Genomic DNA, 23,531 nt, shown 5'->3' with positions numbered 1-23,531 from the left:
ACTTGTGAGAGGGATGGATACATGGAGGGATCTTACATGAGTCTAAAGGGAGTGATCAAACATGATGAAAGAAATTCTGGTGCAACACAAGGACCCAAGGACAGGGACAGCTACAATTCTATGGGAATTCCTGTGACATCCTGGCATCTTCTTTTTGAGTCTTTGGACGTGAGTTTACTGATGAGCTGTGCCTCCTTTTATAACCTCAGTGTCCTGAATGTAAAATAGTAGAGTTGACTAGACCTCATGTGGTCATTTCTATAATCCCGTGGCTCCAGGTAAATACATTTCCAGACCAGTAAACTTAGATCATCCACTTCAGGAAGCAGTCACAGCATTTGACTTCATGGTGATAATTGCAAAAAGAAAATTGAATTCACCAGGGTCATGCATCTTGTAAGGGGTAGAATTAAGAATTTGACTGCAAGCTTTCTAGCCCTAGGTCTCATCCTTTTTTTTTTTTTTTTTAATCTCATAAAATTTATTTTGGGCTGAAGTATTTGATATAGATTTATTTGCCTTTAATAGCTACAGGAAAATCATTGCACCTATTAAGAGTTAAAGTGTCTGGTGTTAAATTTTCTCACTCTTAAATGACAGAGATGTAGTTTTCAGTGATGGGAGGCTACACAGTTTATTTTTTTCTTTATTTGTCTGGTTATTTGTGCTGCTTTCAGTTATTTTGTTTGGAGAAGTTGTTCCCGTTTAGATTTTTTTAACTTCTTTGCTAAGAATCTTTCTGAGATGCAAAAATCTTAGTTTTAGTTGGTTGGCTTGAGTGTGATGCATTTCCTCATAGAGCTGCAATTCTGTAGATTCTTACAAATCTTTTTGATGGACAGTGAGAAAGTCAAATGGGTCAAGAGTTAGAGCTCTATTGCTTGTGAATTGTAGCAAAATGGCAATCAAACCACAATATCCTATGATTTGTTTAACTTGCTTTCCCAGTACAAAGACTTGATAAGTGAGTTGCAGAAACATTTTATCTGGTTGTCATTGCTAGAAGCCTGTCTTGGCAGTGGAGTTTAGATGTAGGCCCTCCTAGAACATTATCAAACTCCACAAATTGCAGATTTAGTGACCTCTGAAATGCAAAGCACCTCTCGATTAGGCTCTTGTCTCTAGCAATAAAACTGTGCTCATTCACCTAAGTCTTATTTGATTTTGTTGAGCATAAAATGATGTAATCAGTTTTTCCAGATTTGTAGGTGAGTTGAACCTTTCCGTTTGTGGCAATATAAAGAGATATCTTGCATAAAATTTCTTGATTGAAATGCTGCTGAAAATGTCAATGTGTTTGCTAGAGTCCTCATGTTCTTTTTGTTGGGGATAGGAAATGATTGAAGGAGTATATGAGCCCCTTTGGTCAAATATTGCATATAGAAGATGAATTTCTGGATAAAACTGTGTAAGGCATACTTCTGTATGTTGACTCATGTAATCAATCATTTTATTTAATAGCTCCTGTGATATATCTTGCTACTTATTTTTGAAATTAGTGGTGTGCTGGTAAACTGGCTTTTCAGAAAGAAAAAAGCCTAGATTTATAGTGTTTGTTAATTTCTGTGGTGTAAATACTCCCACGATGGCCAATTTCATGCTAACAATGGCTTGCAAAACTTTTGAAAATCTTAACGGTTATCTCATTAGAGCCAGTATGAGTCAGCCCAATACTCCACAGTTATTACTTTTAAAATATAGTTTTGCATGCTTTCTAATTGTTTTATGTGGAAAATCCTTCTCTCTAACCTCATTTTGAGGCTTTTAATGGTAGGGATCCTGCCATATTCTTTCCTCTTCCCCAGATTTATTTATATATGTGCAGTAATTAAGCATACACAGTGACCTATTACATCAATATTAAGAAGATTCTTTCACATTTTAACATTACTAAAATCATCTGTGCTTACATCAATGGCATACTATAATGTAATTGGCAAAATTTTCTTCTTTCTTAGTGTTTCATATAATCATTATTTGAATTTCATGAAATTTGTTAAGTGCCGATTAATTGATGTTTGACACAAGTGCAATTACATCCTATGGGCTAAACTGTCTTTTCACATATTACATTTACCTAAAGAAGTTATCTTTCTATTGTTATCCTTATGAGAAAAATCTATTGTTTGAATATATTGGCTCCTTAGTGTCCCTCCTGTTCTTTTGTCTTAGTGCTCATATTTGGCACATCAAAATTTAGGATCCAATTTATTTTGTACATCCTGGTATGGTGCCAAGAACTGTCTTCCTCCATCTGGGAAGTGTCCCTTTTGAAAGTGAGGATCACTGGCATCACTGGACGTGGTCATCGGACAGTGTATATATTATTGCCATAACATTCAGCATCTAGTGTTTCTGCTGCCTGGCATCTGGCATATAGGAAAAGCCTTGTGATAGGCAGAATAATGAATGCCCCTCAAAGAAGTCCGTCCCTGTCTTAGTCTTCACAACATGTGAAATTTACATGGCAAGGGAAAATTAAGTTTGCACATGGAATTAAGGTTGCTAATCAGCTGACCCTAAAATAAAATGGGGGGAGCCTCTAGAATGTGGAAAATATCCTTCTTTAGAGGCTCCAGAAGGAATGTAGTCCTGATGACTCCTTGACTCTAGTCTAGTGAGACCCATTTTGAACTTTGGACCTCCAGAAGTAGAAGGCAATAAATTCGTGTTAAGCTACTAAGTTGTGGTACTTTCGTACAGTAGCAGTAATAAACTAGTACAAGCTTCATTAATTCAGATAGGCAAAAATCACAATTTGATCTAAATAAAACTGGTTGTGTCAAAATTATTCTTTATATTCTCTCTTAACAAGCTTGCTAGGGAAATTTGCATCATAAAGCAGGTTGCAGAAATATATATTAGAGAATAAGATAATTTAAAGATTTCAGAATATTGTTTTTATGCTAATGATATGGCAAATTACAAATGAAGTTATGTATTAATTTCATTTGTAAGTATTTTCATTTAAAATTTTTCTATTTCTGTACCAGGGAATTTATGGAATTACATTTTTCTGTGACGATTTCATGATTCTTATTTTTCTGTCATCATACTTAACATCCTGGTCCCCACCTTAGCAGGCCCTGGTGAGTGGTATTCCACTGTGACTTGGCAAATATTATAAGGAGCAAGTTTTAGGTTATATAATCTTTAGCAAGTGACTTAAACTAAGCTTTGTGTTCCTAATCCACAAAAGACAAAAGAGACAATTGTGCTTTCTGTTCTGGACCATAGGCTTGTATCCTCCTCAGATTCATATGCTGAAACCATAATCTCCAGTGCAATGGTATTTGGAGCTGGGGCTTTTGGGAGGTAGGTCATGAGGATGGAGCCCTCATGATGGGATTAGTGCCCGTGTAAGAAGAGGCGAGAAAGAGCTTGCCTTTCCGTCTGCTCCGTGCCACGTGAGAATACAAAGACCAGATGGCTGTTCACCATCCAGGAAGAGGGCCTCACCAGGAGTCTGACCGTGCTGGCACATTGACCTCAGACTTCCAGCCCTCAGAACTGGCAAATAAATATCTGTTGGTTAAGTCACCCAGTTCATTTTGTGACAGAGTCTGAACAGACTCAGAAAATGGTTCCAAGAAGTGGAATGCTGCTATAACAAAAATACCTAAAAATGTGGAAGCAGGTTTGGAATTGATAATGGAGTAGTGACTGGAAAAGTTTTGAGGTGCAAAAAGTTTTTTCCAGCTTTATTGAGCTATAATTGACATATAATATGGTGTAAGTCTAAGGTGTACAATGTGATGATTTGATAGATGTTGATATTGCAAAATGTTTACCACAATAAGTTTCTTTAACACATTCATCATCTTGCATAATTACTTTTTTAAAAAATATATAATTTCTAAGCAACTTTCAGGTATATGATACAACATTGTTAACTGTATTCACCATGATGTACATTAGATCCCCAGAACTTATGCATCTTGTAACTGGAAATTTGTACCCTCTTACCAATATCTCTTCATTCCTCCTACATGCAATCCCTGGCAACCATCATTCAGTATTTCTATTAGTTCATTTTAAAAATATCCACATACAAGTGAGATGGCACAGTATTTTTCTTTCTCTGAATTACCTGACTTAGAATAATGCCCTAAAATATATTCATGTTATTGCAAATGGCAGGATTTCCTTTCTTTAATGTGGAATAATAGTCCTGTGTGTGTGTGTGTGTGTGTGTGTATTCACCATATTTTCCGTATCTTTTATACATTGATGGACACTTAGATTGTTTCCATGGGTTGGCTATTATGAATAATGCTGTAGTGAACTTGGGGGTGCAGATATCTTTTCAAGATCATGATTTCATTTCTTTTGGAAGTATTTCCAGAAATGGGATTGCTGGATCTTATGGGAATTCTATTTTTAATTTTTTGAGAAACGTCTATACGATTTTCCATAGTGTACCAATTTACAATCCCACCAATAATGTACAAAGGTTCCCTCATCTCTCCCTTCTCACCAACACTTAAGATCTCTTATCTTTTGGAGAATAGCCATCTTAACAGATGTGAAGTGATTATCTCATTATGGTTTTGATATCCATTTCCTTGATGATAAACTGAATATCACTTCACATACTTGTTGGCTATTTGTATGTTTCTTCTTCTTCTTTTTTTTTTTTTTTTGAAAAAATGTCTTTTCAGGTCTTCTCCTCATTTTTAACTGGATTGTTGTTATAGTTATTATGCTTACTTTTGAGTTGTATGAGGTCCTTATATATTTTGGATATTAACTCCGTATCAGACATATGGTTTGCAAGTATTTTCTTATGAAGGAATTTTCCTGTAATTCTGGTGAGAGCTCTCAAAAAATAAAAGGGAGCTGGAGAAAAAGCTTCCTTCATCTTAGAGAACACATAGATAATCGTGTACAGAATGTTAGCAGAAATATGGATGGTAAAGGTCATTCCAATGAGGTCCGAGTTAAAAATGAGAAACATGTTATTGGAAACTGGAGGAAAAGCGATCCTAGTTATAAAGTGGCGAAGAACTTGGCCGCATCTTGTTCATGTTCTAGTGCCTTGTGGAAGGTAAAACAACCAAGGTATAGTAAGTCACTTGCTCCCAGTTACGGAACCAGTAATGATGAGGCCAGGATTGAACTGGAGCTGGAGTCTTGACCACTACATCTGTCTCTCCCCTCAAAGGTAGACAGTATGGGGAGAGGCAGTGCTGGGAGAGGGCTTAGGTTCCAGATTGCTGAGGCCAGAAGAAATTCTTCTATCACTGTGGTATATAAAGAAGTGTTACCTTCGTCAGGCTTTTCTATGACTGGCTCAGGTTAAATGATAATCTTGTTTTAGAGATTTTCCATTTCAGGAAGATGGGAGTGCTGTACTAGCTTTCATTCCATGGGCCTAAAAGAAATCACATGATTCTGTGTATGTGGAGGGGCTTTTTAATCTGCTAATGGGATGGGAGTTTATACTTCTTGCCCAACTTAGGGCACAGAAACTGACATGGAGACACTTAAATATGCATTATCTATTTGTGAATGAAACAATCTATGACACAGGAGGAAATAAAGTATGCCCACGTGCGTGCACACACACACACACACACACACACACACACACACACACTGTATGTATATGTATACTTCCCCCTTGTATACTAGACTGGGAACTCTGGGTGCAGTGTCTGTGCCATCTCTGAATCACTGGTATCTTATGGAATGCCCTGAAAATAGTCAGCTCAATAAATGCTTGTGATTAATAATATTATAGTGCTTGTCTTTTCAGATGGGTTTTTTTTTTTTCCTCTTTGGGGGCAGATGGAGGGATTGATAGGAACCACCGACTTTATTACTTCAGAGCTCCACTTCTATATTCTTCACAGTGGGAGGCAGGGGTTCCAGGGTTAAGTGTTGAAGGACTGCAGCTGGGAAGGCAGCACTCCCAGTGACTCAGCAGCCTGCTCCTCTAATCCCTCCACCGCAGGAATGTGGGGTGTTTATCAGAATGGAGGAAACAGGACCCGTCATAGAGACAGGGTCGCTCTGTTTCCTGGGGGACCATCTTCCCTGGTGCATTGAGCCAGATAGTGGGTTGTTCTTCACCCGGTGACCAGAGAATGGGTAAATAGGCTTATCCATCAGATAAAGAAGCCAATGAGTTAGGCCTGTCTTGGCATTTAGCTGTGGGACTTAGTGTGAACAGCATGGCCTTTGAATGATATAGTCACAGTGGCCTGGTAATTGCTGTGATCAGCGCAGTTGTTGATCTTGTGGACCACAGCAGTGAGGATCATGGGACAGGGTAGCACGACCAGAAGTCCAGCTTTGACCAGAGATGCAGAGAGTGACTTACAAAGGGAGTGGAGTGCTGCAGGTGCAACACAATCACCTCGGGTGAGGTGACCTCATCTGGCCCAGGGCTCTGCTGAGGGCAAGAGAGAAAAGAAAAGGGTGTGTGTGTTGGGGGAACAGTGGCAGTGACTAGAGAGGACAAAGGCAGAAACATCAGAAAAGCTCTACTAATCGAAATTTGTGGCCGGGTCAGTAAAGCTCTTGTAATTGAGCAAGTGCAAAGGGAGGCCACAAACCCATACCAAGCACATGGGAAGAGAAGCAGAGCCGACAGACCACGGTTGTGGCTGAGACACAGGATTCCTACCATCTCCCTGTGGAGGCTTCATGGTCTGAACAAGGGTGACATTTGCATGGATACAATAGAAATGTTTGCTTTGACTGCTAATGTAGTCTCATCAGTCTCCTGGGACGGACTACCATAGACTGGGTGGCTTAAACAACAGAAATTTATTTCTTGCAGTTCTAGAGGCTGGGACTTCCAAGATCTATGTGCCCACAGATTCAGTGCCTTGTGAGAGCTGCATCCTGGTTCAAACTGGGTTGTTTTCTTGCTGTCTCCTCATATGGTGAAAGGGTCAAGGGCGCTCTGGGGTCTTTGTAAGGGCACCAATCTCATTCATGAGGGCTCCACACTCTAATCCTATTACTTTGGAAGCCCACCACCTCCTAATACCATCACACGGGGGCTTAGGATTTTAACATACGAATTTTAGGGGGAAGCAAACATTCAGTCCTTAACAACTGTTTTACTAACTCTGTATATAATTCACTTTAGTACAATTTCTTGTTAACAAACAGTTTGTCACTCTGAAGTTTCAGTTAAAAAAAAAAAAAAAAATTAGGCACTGCTGAAAAAGAAATCAGTGACCCTGGATGAACCCAGCTAGTTATTTTTCAAATTTTCTGCCAAGGCCAGATATATGATGGTCATGGAAAGAGTTGTTTTACAAATAGCATCCCAACCAGGGACTTTCAATCTTTAAAGGTGAGAAAGCTGATGTGTTCAAAGGTTTCAATTCCACTGGACCTTTCGGTAAGACTGGAGGAATGTCATGGACACATACTCATTTAGTATGAGCCTGAGGGGGCAGAATTAGGATGAGGTGTCGCCAAAGCTGGCTAAGCATTATTCTTAGGACCTAAATATTGAAAAAGTTACAAATTCTGAATTGAAAAAAGGGGATTCTTTTCAGCCAGTAGGGAAGTTAAAGTTCATGTTATTCTAACTTTTTGACCCTATTTCATTTAATCAGGGTTTTAGCACTCACAGCTATCCCAAAACTATTGATTTTTTTTTTAAACTAGAGCCTGAAATACAGACAAAAGACTATATATGATATCTGTCTAATAATTTATCTTAAGAATCTGTGAACTGTGGAATCATGATTGTTAGGACCGAGAGACACCTGCTCACCTTTCTGATAAGAGTTGCTGAAAAGATATTCTGAGATTCAGAAAGGGTAAGGGATACAGTGTTGACCTTTTGGAGACAGGAAACCTTTGATGAACTATAGGACACCAAGACAGTTCATTTAAAAGATGGTTTCAAAGCATTATCTGGGGCTGGTTTCGTATGTGCATTACAGAAGCCCTCAGGTTGTCTTTTTACATAAACCCTGTGAAATAATGGCTTCTCATGTGGCATCTTGGCTTCTGGGCTTTGTAACTGCTTTCAGTGTCTTTTGTGGACAAAATTAAACTTTCCTTACCATTTGACAGCATATAACTTTCCTAAGATGGGCGTTAAGGAGAAAAGAGGCAGGAAAAGGTCACCAATACCATCTCTATGTAATTAAGGCAGCTAAATAAAATTGTCACTAATGACATTTACTTGACTGTATCATATGCGTCCCTGCTGTGGCCTCCAAATAAGTTAAGGATTAAGTGCTCGATACATGTACAGACTGTGAATCTGCTGCAGGTAATAGGGTATACATTTTTTTAAAGACAGCCTTATTTTAGGGATATGTTTAGGCTTGTGAATTATCCCTCTTTGCCTCTTTCTCTCTACCTGTCTCTCTCTGTCTTCAACTCTCTCTCTATATATTCATGTATGTACCTACACTCACATTTATGTATATGGATGAACACACGTGCCTACCTGGATATACACATGTAAATGTAGGTGCATATGCTTTTGTAAGGTAATGATAATCAGTGGAGGGTAAGCTAAAACTTTGAAAAAATAGCTCCAGGGCCATCTGGGTGGCTCAGAAGGTTACGTGTCAGCCTTCTGCTCAGGTCATGATCCCAGGCCACCTTCCAAGATATAAGGTGTAATCAAGGAACAAATTTGTTTTCCTTTAACTCTTAAAATAAAAGACCCTAAAAAATCAAAAGTAATCTATGAATTTTGTGGGGGAGGGGAGGAGTTCTGGATGTGGAATTCTTGAAATTGTGTGAGATATAGAGACATAGCTATAGATATAAATATGGAAGACTTCTAGGCTGCTGAACTTAAACTTAGAAGTTTATACCAGTAGGAACGAGACCTAAACAAAATTGTGTTTTCCCCTATTGGACACATCATTATTTGGGTACACAATAAATACTTCCAAAGGGATACTAAGAATAACACAAGATCCTGCCCTTCCAATCTTGATATGATATGTAGTGTACCTCAAGGTTTTAGGGAGAGGGGGTGGAAGGTAACACAGAACATCCAGTTTGCACTGGGGAATATTTGCTGGGAGAAGACATGATTGTGAATCTCTGATCCTATCCACTAGCTAACAGGTCAGAGAGAGAGAGAAGTCTTGGCAGTAATGTCGGCATTGTGTCCTGAAGATATGGAAGAATATGTTGAGGAAGTACCTTTAAGTTTGCTGCTGGAATTTAGGGTAGGGGCTGAAGAGTCCTTGGAAGGAACTCCAGATTTCCCATCATGCTTCCTCTGAGAAGCCTTTTTTTTTTTTTTTTAGAATTTTTTTTTAATTTTTTCAATTTATTTATTTTCAGAAAAACAGTATTCATTATTTTTTCACCACACCCAGTGCTCCATGCAATCTGAGAAGACTTTCTTGACAACTGGAGTTGGTCGTCTCCTTCTCTGTGTCCCCATGAGTTTTGCATATTTCTATTGTTGGATTTTTCACACCCAATATAATTGTTCATGTCTGATTTCCATACTTGTCTGTAAAATAAACAATGTCAGGACTGTCTCTCAGCTCTTATCATAAAACCTGGAAAACTGTAAGTCCTCACTACCTGTTTATTGAACACATACATGAATGACTAGCTGTCTGGAGTGAATGATTATGCACAGTTTGGGGATGAAAAAGTCAAGAATCGCTAGGCTATCAGGCAACACTTCAAAAACCTTAATGGTTTCATTTTTCTCTCCCAGATTGCTGGCAGCATATAATAGTCTTACTGATAAACACCTGACTGGATATTTCAACAACACAAGGATAAGGCGGCATCTCCTAAGATCAGGCCTGGTAAGATTTGGCTTACTTCCTACCTGCCCTCTTGTTTCATTAAATGCAGTAGTTCTCTCTCCCTTTTCTGGTTTCTTCTTTGAGCTAATTAGAGACAACATTCCCCTCACTCCTTCATTTTAGAAAAATTACTTCTTTCCAGAACTCTGATTTATCTTTTTGAAGCTGTGTTTCAAAAGATAGGAAGAGCGGTCGCAATGACCGCTAAGGCTACTTATAAATTATTGAGGAAAAACCCTAAGAGCTTCCAATAGCATATTTTACTTGTTTGTTTATTCATTCATTTATTCAACACATATTTATTGAACATATCGTATGAGCCAGAAACTGTTAGGGATTAAGCATAGAGAATACTTTACTGTCTTAAGGAAAAAAAAAAATGTTATTTTTAATAATCACAGAATATCGTGTGGAAGACATGAAGAGTTCAAAATTTCCCCTTGAATTTTAAAAACCTGTTTCCTTTCCTGGATGGTTTATTGGTAACTTTCGTGTCATTCCTTAGCTCCAAAACTATCATTTCCACAAGATTTCCATTTCTCTAAATGTTCTTAATGTGAAAACCTTTAAAAAATACAACAGTTGTCCATTGAAAGAAGTGGGTGTGGATATAGGAAGTGTGAGTAAGGATTTTAGCTGTTTACCTTTTTAAAACACAGTGAATTTCCTTAACCCTTGTTGCCATGGTGTTGAAAGGATACGCATTGTGTTTCTAATTGTTGTTATGTGCTTGGCTCTCTGGCTGGGTAGGTCTCCAGAGAGCTTGCTTTTTGTCTCTCCGGGCTTTGTTATCCGACAGACCTGGCTGAAACCTGGCTCTGCCATTTACAAGTCAGAGACTCTGGAACAATTCATGCAGCTCACTTTCTTCACTCCAGTTTCCTCAGTTGTTAAAAGAAGACAATGCTACCCAGCCCTCAGGATTGCTGTGGCAGTAAGAGATGTGTCATAAGCAACTATTGTGGTCACTATTAACATTAATTCTTTGGATAACAATCTGTGAGGTTTATGTATAAATGGGAAGGATGTACTCATCAACACATTAGCGCGCATTTTTTGAACATTGATTATGCGCATGACAGCTCACATAAGGAAGATTTCTCTAATACTGTGGTTCAAATACAGTTCCTGACTGAGCAGTGTCCAGCATCATTTGGGAACCTGTTAGAAAATGCAAATTTTAGAGCCCCACCCCAGACTTATTGAGTCAGAAGCTGTGGACCGAGGCCCACCAATCTGTTTTTCAACTTGTTTTCTGATTCGGATGCAGGCTTAAGTTTAAGAACTTCTGCCCTTGTAGCGGCTTCCAGTCTAGTTGGGGAAATCAGATCTCTCAGAGGGGAGAGGACGAGGACACCTGTTAAATGGAGAGGGGGCCACAGTACAAGATGTTCTCAACATTTTTTCTCTGTTGGAAACAAATAGCATGATATCCCATGGACAGACAACACATTTCAAAGACTAACTGAGTTATTTGTGATTGGAAACACTTTTTAGAACCATACCCCTTTCTTCCACTGGGGTTGGGGGGGAGCTATATAAAAAAAGATCATCAGTATCCAATCACTTGTAACACAAATCTCCTTGTCTCTGAGCTCCAATACATTGAACCAACAGTGTTATAAAGCTAGTTATCCAAAATTAAGAAGTATGTGGCCTTGGATTAGACCTGAAGGAGCAGAGCATAATTAAATGGAAAGGGAGAAGATGAACAATTCAGAAAGGATAGCACCTTCTGTTTACAGAGGATACAGAAACATAATACCAAATAGGCCCTTAGGAAGGAGTAAGAGAAAAGAAAAACAAGTAAATAAAAAGCAGAAACTATGACTTCTGACATTTTCAATGATGCCAGTTGAAATCAGTCTGGAATATTTTACATCTGCAGCCCTGAATAATCTGAAAAAAATCTGAATCATGACAAATTAAATTACATTCTGGGTTGGACAGTGGAAGGAGAGAAAGCTGTGTGAAAATAATGAAACCAATTATTTTTAAAACAAACTGATGAGCACCTCTGTAGCTTACATGTTTTGCCCTTCAGAGTCATTTCCTGTAAGATCATCAGTCCTGTGATCACTGCTCCTATTCATTGTTTCAAGGTGACACCACACCTCCTCTTCCCAATGTGTTAAAAAAAAAAAAAAAGAAAGAAATGAAAGGAACACCTGGGTTCCATCAAGAAGACATTGTAACTCTAATGAAAACCTTGTTTTAAACGTCAAGTGCACCACCTGTGTGTGTTTTCTCAATGATGGGTATATGAGACTGATTTTTTTCTTTATGAAATATTCATTAAAAGTGAACATTTATCAACTATAGTGGTATACTCTCTTATGCTTAGAAGACACTGCCACTCACTCTGTCGCTCTCTCGCTCCCTTTTTGGTAACGAACAGTGTATTTTCTGCTTTGTATTTCCATGTCTGTTTTATTTATTCATGTCAGATCACAAGAAGTGGAAGGATACTTTCTGAAAAAGAATACAAACTAAATATCATGAAGAAGGATCACCAAAAATATATCCGGGAGTGCCTAGCTCAGGCTATTTTCCATAAGGTTCTTGATATGGAGGTAAAGTAATCACATTTTCTTTATAATAGATACTTTCTAATATGACAATTAATAACACTCCTGTACCCAGAAGCAGAGGAATTCCTCCTGTATTTCATGGAAAAGGAATGGAACAAGGTTCCCTGAGAAATACTCTTCTCTCTAGGTAGCAAAATGCCAAGAGACTAAGCTTTTCTCCGTTTCAGTTAGGGAAAAATACGGACATCAGTATATATTTTGTGGTATTTAATTTAACAAGTGTAGATTTTTAATCCATAATGGCTACTCAAAAACATACCGGCCCTCACCATCTGTACCTCAATTTCCATTTGCTAAAAAAAAAAAAAAAGTGACATCTGTTTAAATATCAGTAATTCCACTGCCATGAATTATTTCAGATTTGTTATTCTTTTAAGGCTCTGAAGCTGAGCCGTATGCTAAATTTCAGGGAAGAAGCATTGAAACATCTGCTGTCCCTCCTACTTTAGGCCACGTTGGTCAGCGTAGATTCATAAACTAAGCATCAACAACTTTTTTTCAAGTCTGACATGGCATTTTTAGTAGGATATCTAGCTAACTTGATAAATTATTTTAGCCTTGCTCCATGGAACTTATAGTTTCAAGCATCAACACCATTTTAATCTCCATGAAAAAGCATGTCACTTCTTGGCTTGGCCATGCAGCAGTAAATCAGAAAAGTTGGTTGGTGAAAGAATTGACCTGTGAGTGCAGTAAACATTTATGAACAACTGTAGAATCACCAGTAAACCAATACTAAGTGTAGTGCCACTTAAAATATTTATTATTATGCTACCATTATACTGAGCAAGTGTTGCATTCAGATAAGATATGATCTGTTAATTTAGGAATTCATTTTATGTTTTATATCATGTGCATGAATTATGTGGGATCATTGTTTATGGTCCCCAAATTCACTTGCTTATAAGAGTATTAGTTGGAATTCTGCAACTAGTGTTAAAAGAATAGTACAGTAAATTAATCTATACGTAGTTTCAAATTTAACCAATAGATACCAAGTTCGGTATTAGCTTTGATCTTTGAAGTTTAGTTTTCCAAATTTTCATGTAATTGACACATCATAACTGTTAAGTATGTTATTATTTCAGAGTCTTCATACATTCTTAAAGTTTGGAATAGATATCTTAGATAAGTGTTAATATGTAATATATAATTTTATAAAATGTAATATATAATTGTGATATACAATACATTAATATACTTAACAAATGGAATATGTGTCTCTAAATTGTCACATCTCACATTTAATTTATGCCGATGCTGTTTACTAATGCTGTTATATATGAATATTCATGTATTCATGCATACAAGAAACGTCAGTCATTAACTGTAGGCTGACCATGTGCCAGTATGAAGTTATGTGATGTAGCCGTGAGATGTAAAAACAAAAAAAAAAATCCAAAGCCAAAAAAACAAAACAAAACAAAATAAAAAACTATTGTGAAAAGCGATCACACGCTAGGAGAGAGGAAAAACCAACCGGGCTCAAGGAAGATGGGGATGATGACTTGCCTCTGTGAGAGTCAGAGGAGGCTGAACAGAGGTCCTGCTATTTGAACTGGACCCGGAAGGCTAAATGAGGCACCACAGGAAAGCCTGAGAAAGGCACTGGAGAGACTGAGGACCGCAGGCCTGAGGTAAGAGAAGAGAGGACAGCGTGGCTGGGCAAGAAAGCTCACTGAGGCCAGACCACACAGTGGGCTGGTTGAAGAGCCGCAGGAAGCGACACTCTTCAGTAGGCCGGGCCCGGTTTCTGGAGGGCCTTGAGTCCCCAGCGAGGTTTGGAGTGTAGGTGATGAGGCGATGAGATGTTTTTTTCAGCAGGGGCGTGAAGTAAATGAGCAGAGCCGTGTTAGAAAGATGATGTTGCTAAAAATGCGGGAGATGGATTAATGAGCTGGAAAAGATTGGAGGTGGGAGGTCAATTAGGAAGCTGTTGCCGAAGGGTGAGGGCTAACAGCAGTCGTGGAGACGCTGGGGAGAGGCAGCTCTCCCAGATGAGAGGAGACGTGAACCGGAAGAAAGATTGACACTGACTGAACGAGGAGGGCTGGGGAGAAGGAGCCAGAGCACCGCCGGGGGGCGCTAGCGCGGCAGGTGGCGCGCGCGCTCGATGGAGCTCAGGGACCGCCGCGCGGGTGGAGGGGAGGCTGGGAGCTCAGCGAACGCGGCAGGGCTAGGAGGGAGCTCTCTCGCCTGGTGGAAAACCAGACCCCACAGAGAGCCGCCCGGCTCTCACAAGCTGCCGAAGGGTGAAACCCAGAAGGGCTGGGGAAAAGAAGGAATTTGGTGTGACCGAGAAACAAAGACGTTGGTGGCCTTGGTGCGGAAGGGTGAGGTTGAGAGAGAGGGCTGCAGATTTGGAAATAAATGGACAATGGAAAATGGCTGGTAGCGAGCGTAATGAGGTGTGGTGATCCGAGGGGTGAGAGAAGAAAGGTGAGGGAGAGAGGGAAGGGAAGTGTCTGGAGAGGGCTGATGATACTCGCTAGGGAAAGATCGAGCCCGCAGCGTCCCACGGCGGCACGAGGGGATCAAGGACGCAGAAAAAACACTTCAAATGCCCTCAAATGTGTCTGAATGATTTCAAATAGTATTGTAAGCAGCTTACTTTTACATGAGGTTTATTTTTAAATTATATAATTAATATATTGCAGAAAATTAGGAAAACTCAAGAATGGACACAAAGGAAAATAACTTCAGAGAATCCTTCCTCTCAGAGAGAACTGCTGTTGACATACATTTCCTTTTAGTCTCTGTTCACATTTATGCATTCATAAAAACATGCTCAAAATGTGGGGCCAGAGTCTTATGAAAAGTAAGTAAATAAGAGCAAAGAAACACGAAGTTAGCGTCCAACAGACTGAGCCCCAGATGACAGTTTTACCACTGACCAGATGTGTGACCTGGAGCAAGTTCCTGGTCCTCTGCCTCCGTTTCTGCACTCATGCAATGAGACCGCTTAGCAATTAGCACTGTTCAAGAAGAGATGACGCCCACATGATGCCCCTTCCTGGCACGGCAGCCCCACAGTTTGAACTTGATCAATTAAATTGTATTTCTGTGCAATTCCGTATTTTACATTTTTCCCTCATGACATGTATTTTCCATTTTTTCTTTACAAAATCTTCATGAATCTTATTTTAATGATTATATTCTATCCTGGTATATGGATGTGCACAAGTGTTAACCATCTTCTTTAAGATTTATACTGCTTCTGAATTTTTACTTTGAAGGAAAAATTCCTTTCAGGTAGCATCTTTGTGTATAACACAGATATGTTTTCTTTTAATTTCGATTTCCTCCTAGGTTTGGAAGTGAAATGTGTCGGTTAAAGGGTAGGGACACTTTTCACTGCATTATATTAGGAATCGGCTTTCCAAAGAGTTGTACCAATTTATATTCCCACTTGCATACTTACACAGGTGATTCTTCTCCATCTCAGTGACAAGGTGGGGGAGGGGGTAAGTGGGGAATACAGTCAGCTGGTGAGATTATTTTCCTCTAAAAAAAAAAAAAACTTTGCTGTAATTGACATGATTCTCTCCTCTCTTCTTTCCCTTGGGCTTAGCGTTATCATCAGCTTGAAATAAAAAGAAAACTGGAGACCTTAGCTAGGAAGGAGCGAATTCAGAGATTTAAGGTAAGGAGCTACATAATTCTTTTACTTCATAATATTATTTTATGATTTTAAAAGTCAGTGACACCACTATTGATGCTTTTTGAGGCACTTTACTTTTGAGTACTCTTGGCTGAAGTCAGGTGATAGTTTCACCAAGACTCTATCTTGGCCCCCAAAATAGGGACAAAGCTCATGGCAAAATAGGGGCTTCTTCTGCAACTTTGTGAAGTACAAAGCTTTCAAAGCAAACACGGAACCATCCTTTTCAAGTTTGAAATTTTGTTTTTGTCTTTTCTTGACTGATATGTAACAGAGACCGAAGGATTTTTGTTTTGTGTTTGAAAAAACTGAAAATAGATGGTGATGTTGCCAATGTGATGGAAAATGGTATTCTCAGAATTATCCTGTGGCACATTTTCATGCACAGGTGACCCTTGAATACAGTAGGAAAGAGATACCTTGGCAAACAAAAGCCTAAGATTTAGACGTTCTGTACAAGGCATTTAAAATCTCCTTATTTGTTTTTGTTTTTATTTTTATTTTTATATTTGATAACCCTTCTTTGCAGTCAACTTATGAAGCATATACATTTGAATCGGGTTGAGAGGTTCAATTAAGCATGTCTGAAAGGTTTCATTTGAGGTTGACAGTTTTATTCAATTTCCTGAGCCATTTGAATGGTCAGGTAATTCTTCATTTTCTGTGTCGTGTCACAAATGTGGGGCCCAAGATACATTTCACAAACTAAGGAATATTTGTAAACCTTCTGGAGAATACGTTGCCACATATAAGGTGGTAATTTTTCCCTCTTGCCTAATGGACTCAAATCTGCCTATTCCGTCATGATTAAAAGAGGCTCTTGTTACAAAAGTATTGTTAAATAACAGCAGATAGGTCATTTTTTCAAGATCAGAAAAGTTGGGGACGCCTGGCTGGCTCAGTGGGTTAAGCCTCTGCCCTCAGCTCAGGTCATGATCTCAGGGTCCTGGGATTGAGTCCTGCATCAGGCTCTCTGCTCGACAGTGAGCCCGCTTCCCCTCTCTCTCTGCCTGCCTCTCTGCCTACTTGTGATCTCTGTCAAATAAATAAATAAAAATTAAAAAAAAAAAAGATCAGAAAAGTTGGTGTGTAGAGATTTCTTGTTAATTCAACTTTGCCAATATTATCCTACATCAAGGATTGAGTTATACATTCTCTAACTTACTGCTGGAATGTTGATGAAGAAAAATGGTCCCTGGAAATAGTGACAAACGCTGCCGGAAGATGTGTGGGATTCACTTTCACCCCGGTTGGTGGACACGCTAACTAAGCATGTGAACATGTTAAAACACTGGCAGAAATTCATGAGAGACACTCCAGTTCCTCCCTATATGATTTTTATTCATAACAATTTTCACTTTGTAGCTGCATTTGGTGAAAGACCTGTGGTTTAAGTTTCTCATATAATATGCAACCCTTTTGCTTGGGGCATGATTTCATTATTTTTTTAAGGTAGAAAAGTAATAGTTTCTGGTAGTCTTTACTGACCAAAGTTGTGAGGAACCCCGTGCTTCTTGTAGTGATCTGCTTAGAGCGGATTCATAAATATTGTTGCTAAAATCCACTGTATCCATAGCTGTTTCTTTGGGTACAGCTGTTTCTTACAATATAGCAGACTGAAATTCCTGCCTCTCATTATCACACCCAATGTACCACTACAGCTATGGAAACTTTTTCTGTCATGATAGGCCTCAGGAGGAACACTTTTAAAAGTAATGAGAAAGGACTTCTTTAGTAATACAGTATCTCTTAACTGTCAGTCAATAACATAACCTTCATTGCTAATTATGCATCAATTTGTTCAATCACTTTCTTATTCTAGGGAGAATCCACAAGATGGTCTATAGAAAATAACATGCCAGTCCTGTCTCCCCATCCCCCAGCTGGCCCGAAAACTAACCGTGGCCATAGTGTCCTGGTTGATGAAGGACATTCCAGTCCAGGAACACTGGTGAGTCATATTAAATACTCTATCATGTACCATTCTGACTAAATAATATATAATTTCTAATTACTCTCAGAAGGAATTCTGAGAGTGCTTTTCTTTATAATTCTGTGAATCCTACTGAATGCCAATGTGGTGTTCTATCTGTTCAACTGTCTTTATTGAATGCCTCACTTTTAATCAGTATCACCCTTGTCAAATCCATTTTGCTTGTTAGAGCTAGAGTAGTTTCTTTAAAGTGCAGATTACTTGTTACTTACATACCCACATGCCTTCACTGGCTCTGTGACATTTTTTAGAAAAACCTAGACTTTTTCACCTGACATTTTAGACCCTAAGCCATACGACCTCAATTTAGCCAACCCAATATTTCCCCTCATGATTACCCTTTAGCACTCTACAATGCAGCAAGATTGAACCACTGGTCATCCACATATGTCCTGTGTTTTCTGACCTCTGGACTTTGTCCTCGCTGTTCCCTCCACTCTCACCTTACCTGTCAAACTTATTTTATGCACACAAACTCAATCATACCATATAGCCTGTCGGGCCAGATACTTATATTTGTGTTTCTTTTATCAAAAGCATGGGCAAATACTCTAACGTAAACATAGTTAAATGTGCAGAGATCCTATTTAAAGAAATTGCCCAAACCAACGTTTCATCCCAGTTTGATTCATTTATAATATAGAGATGGGATTAATTTGAAGGAAGATGAGGTAGCTTGAAACAATATATAGGTACAGGAAAAGATTTGCAAAATATTTGCTGGAGGTTGATGGTTTAAGTTGTAAATGAATTGCTTGATCACATCTTTATTCTTGCTTTGTGTGGCCTAATATATTTCCTTGTTAACATGAACTTTTTTTGGATTGCACAATATTTAGGGAGAAATTGCAAAGCTTTCACAGATTGTTGAAGTAGGTTCATCTCGTATAGTGTTAAGCTTTGACATTTCTCAAAGGTAAATATGTTTTGACATTTCCCGATGAACAGCTCAAGTTATGAAAAGCAACCATTTTCCCTTTGTTGTTACCATATTTCCAAGCTTCATTTAAATGTAGACGTACACAAATAATGATTTTTTCTTTGGATGGCAAATTCACTAGGCTCTCAAAAGCTTAAACTGGTTGAAACAAAAGAAACAATCAAGTGCTGTTTTCTATCTTCCCACCTGTTTCAGAGAGGAAAAACCCTTGAAAGGCTTTCTTTTCAATTTTCCAGCTGAACACCCTCAATAAGTAGTTTATGATACATCCAGGAGATCTTAATGTGGCAGGAGTGAGAAAGTAATTTTAAAATTACAGGAAACACTGACACCAGCACTTCAGAAGCCTTTCTGTCTGGTAAACCACGATTCTACACTTGGTCACCCCCTAGGGTGCTTCTGCACCGTAAAGGATACCTATTGTGATCTTGGAACTGTGGTTCCCATTTTACAGAAATTCAAATCTTCATTTTCTTTCTCTCAGCCTGGATACATATCCTTTAAATTTGACTCCTGACGAGCAAGTGCCTTGGAGATGGAGATAATAATCCTCTTGGGATATTGCAGTTGATTTTTCTTTTAACTTTCTTGAAAAAAGAAGGAAAACATCCAGTGAATAGTTATTGCACTTGGTCACTAATTGAACCTAAACCTTCAGAGTAGCAGATAGGCTTTTAGCTGCACCCTGCCCATTAAAACTGTGGAAAGCCATTCAACTCATTCTGCACAAGGCTTGGAAAATTCACCCCCAGAGATCGTCTAGTAAGAATTAGAAATGCTCAGCTAAGCTGGGTAATCACCAGGTAGTCAATTTCAATTCACATTCTGGTACAGTTTTGAAAATGTTAAGCTACAGTGCCATATTTATTTCAAGAAAATATATTGCAAACAGTTTAAAATATAGCAAATTTAAGGTGGCTTCTGATGTGAACTACAACAGTTTGTAGCTCACAGCTGTTAGTTGAATGATGCAAATTTGTTTTTAGATAGAAATATAATCAGTTAAACATTTGACTGCCATATTCATCTAACTGAATGATATTTGTATGCAAATGTGGGAAATAAAATTTAGAGCACAGAAGCCAATAGATCATGTTCTAGTTTATAGTAACCTGCTTTCTTAAATTCCTATATTAGATTTTCAGCATGCTTGTGTTCAGTTGAAGTACTTGACAAGAGAGAGTCTTAGGCATTATTTGTTTCACAGAGTTCAAAAGAATTCTTTTGGGTGATCTGATTCTCTTGTTCGGAAACCTCTAGTTGGATTTATCTTTGTGGGTTTTAAGACATTTTGCCTTTTGGCTCATGTATTCTTCTGTCCTGTTTCTTTAAATCAAATGTTGCCTTAGTCAATCCACTTGGCTTTCTGTATTGGTCACGAAATAGGTTTGCATGCAGAGACCCAAAATAACAAGGACTTAAACATAAGGTTGCCCTCCCCTCCTTCCCAACACGCTTAGGTGAATCTCAGCTGGTGTGCTCATCTCTACTCTATGAAGTCATCAAAAGCTCAAACTCCTAATTTGTCATTAATCTGCCAAACTTAGTGTGTTGCCTTCATTTACATAAGCCAAGATGGCAGATTGCTGTGTGGATAGTTCAGCCACAGGGAAGTGGGTAAAGGGAAAGTGATGGCACACTTCTTGTAAAGGCATGATCTGGAGGTTTCCTATATCACTTCTGCTCACATCTTATTGACCGAAACTGAGGCATATATCTGTACAGAGTTGCAAGAGATGCTAGGAAATGTAGTCTTTATTTATGATAGCCATATTCCCTGATAAAAAAATTCTGTTACTAGTGAGGAAAGAAGAACAGATATTGGGGAATATTATTTCTGCTACCCTTCCCATGTCTGTCTCACAACTGGCTTTCTACCTACCTAGATACTTAAATTTATCATTTTTCTTTTCTGCTCAGCCATTTTCTTCCCTTGCTTATACATTTGGATAAGATGCTTTTGTGAAAACTTGAATTTTTCCTAGCTTCGTTGGTTTATTCCAAATAACATTTAATTCTAAGTTCTGTTAGGTTTTAGATATTCTGTTATTGTTGTTATTGTCTCGTTGGCAGTGTTTGTGTAGTTTATTTGGCACTAATTGTCATGTGTTGCCAATAGATGTTAAAATTTACTTTTCAATTTTCTCATACTGCATATAGTTGGAATCCAATGAATGTTGACTTAACAAAATCAGACATTTGGCAACATATGACATGCTTGTCAAGACGGCACTCAGATCAATTTTTGGTGGTAGGAGCTGCCCTCTCATCATTTTTTTTGGATTACACAATGCATTTCCAGAGTTGAATATTTGTTGTTTACTGCTCTTGACTCAGTGCATTAAGCATTGTTCATGAGTCATTTATACACCATCCTTCTAACCCAAATATACATGAATTATTCTTAACAGGTTTCCAACTTTTTTATCGTAATAGAGCAACAGGGCCCAGAGACTTGTTTTTTGGTTTTTGTTTTTTTTCTTTTCTAAACATTGCTGATCTTTATACTAAACTTACAGTGTTCTGTCAGTGCCACAAACAGCATTTCTAATGCTCCATACTGGTCCTTTTGGTATTCTCTGCAGTACATTCTTGATTAGAAAATGCATCAGTCAGGGTCTCAGCAGGAAACAGATGGCTCACACAAATAGGGTAATTAGGAAGAGTTTAATAAAGGAACTACTTACAAAGATGTCAGCAGGGTTAAGGAAAACCCACTGGGGATGTTAAGTATGTTGGGGTCAGCACCCTGGGAAGCATAGCACCTAGGCCAGAGAGGGAGAGGAAAGGACTGGGTCCCAGCACCAGCAGGCAGTCCTTATAAGCTAGGAGAGGACGGCCTGACAGGAGCTCTGGATTCGGTAGAGAGACCCAGCTGGCCCATCACAGCCTTGGTGGGAATGGTTCAGGAGAGTTAAGACCTCAACTACTTGCCTCTTGTCTTCTGATCTCCTGCTAGTGCCTTTACTGGCCAAGTCCAACCAACATCAGAGAGTAGTAGGTGTAGCCCATGAAGAAATTACTCCCAGATGGCAGAGCAGGGCAGAGAAGGCCGAGAAGAAGAGCAAATGGAAACTATCCAGCCTGGAAAACATCTCCATTTTCACACAGTGTTTTCCAATTGCCAGTTACTGGTTCTCGTTTTTACTTTCCTGGCATTTCAAGGGAGAAGTTGAAAAAGTGGTAATGCATTATAGTTAAGCATCACCTCTCTTCTTTTTTAATCATATTGTCTGCTTTTACTTCACAATTTTGAAGATGTAAAGAACTTACAGTAGTTTATGTTGAAAACATTTAAACGGAAATGAGTCCATTCCAATCATACTCCTTTAAATCTCGAAAATAGGAACATTATTCAAGGTAACATTTGATTGAGCAAACCCATTTTATGCACTGAATAAATTAGGTATTGTCAGCAAGTTTACAAAATGTATTAAATACGGGAACCTAACAGAGAACATTTCCTTTGTCTAGAATACTCTATAATTGTGGCATTTAGTTATGTAGAGGACTTCCACGCCATATGTTTTAACAAATACTTTGGGTCATAAGGCTATGTATAATGGAAGGACATAATTAAAGTTTAATCTGTTCAGTAAAAAGGCATCATTAATTACTCTAGGCAATTTGTTGGGTTATTAATTGGTTCTGGAAACATGTCAAGATACTAATTTAAATGGAATTTTTTCCCCTAATTGTCTAGACAGCCCCTCGACCATACACTGCCCCAGGAAATATGCAGCCTCCAATTCGATTAAAGCCTCTTCCCAGTAATCCTGTGGTGGGAACTGTTCCAAAGATAACTTCGGGATCCAGATCGAAAACCTCATTGCTGGAAAATGAAGCTCCATTTCCCATTGGGGTAAATGTTACTTCTTCAAGAAATATATTTTTATTCTTCATGGGAATATTAGATTATCACAAGTTTTAAGATGCAAGATTCAATTAATCTACTCAGTGAAATTTATATTATGCACTTATTAAGCATTTACTAGGTACTTATGTTTAATTATATTTTACTTTAACCGGAAGGCCTATAATTTGTGTTATTAAGGAAAATGAGTAAGGAATAGATTTATATTATTATAAATAATAAATAAATTTATATTATTATAAATCTATTCCTTACTCATTTTCCTTAATAACACAAATAACCTTATAATAATATAAGGTTATCTTTCATTAATTTGAACAGTTGTATGAAAAACAAAGAGAGACTTCTTATATGACTTCTATCAGAACAGACCCAGTGTTGACTGATTCTAAATTTTACATGCATGGAACCTAGAAAATGAAACTTTCCAAGAATAGGTTTGCATTTGCATGCTGACTTACTTTACCGTCAGTGTATGAAATTGCTTCAAGTTTGACTCTGGAGAAGGTTGGATATAGAAGAAAAAGTATGTCCCTCTTTAAAATATGGTGAATTTATCATACATAGGAGCTTATCTTTGCTTCCTTTTCAAGGTTATGTCTCTGGTAATTTTAACTTATTTTAAGAGCGCACCAGAGGGAAACATGGTAAACATAAAATACAAGTTACTCAAACAGGAACGAATAATTAAGATTCAGTAATTAG

General features: G+C 38.3%; 1 protein-coding gene across 1 annotated transcript in view; it reads left to right on the top strand.

Moving 5' to 3' along the window:
- ERICH3 (glutamate rich 3) overlaps positions 1–23,531 on the top strand; it is a 113,215-nt gene that overhangs the window by 30,706 nt on the left and 58,978 nt on the right. Inside the window, exons 3-7 of the mRNA XM_059377093.1 lie at positions 9,674–9,767; positions 12,215–12,340; positions 15,930–16,001; positions 17,842–17,970; positions 22,656–22,814. Of these exons, the coding sequence (XP_059233076.1) occupies positions 9,674–9,767; positions 12,215–12,340; positions 15,930–16,001; positions 17,842–17,970; positions 22,656–22,814 (580 nt within the window). The remainder of the gene's footprint in view (positions 1–9,673; positions 9,768–12,214; positions 12,341–15,929; positions 16,002–17,841; positions 17,971–22,655; positions 22,815–23,531) is intronic.

This window comes from Mustela nigripes, chromosome 14 (assembly GCF_022355385.1).
Source record: "Mustela nigripes isolate SB6536 chromosome 14, MUSNIG.SB6536, whole genome shotgun sequence".
Classification (NCBI taxonomy): Eukaryota; Metazoa; Chordata; class Mammalia; order Carnivora; family Mustelidae; genus Mustela; species Mustela nigripes.
Note: the sequence above shows the minus strand (reverse complement) of the source record. Positions and strands in the feature narration are given on the sequence as shown.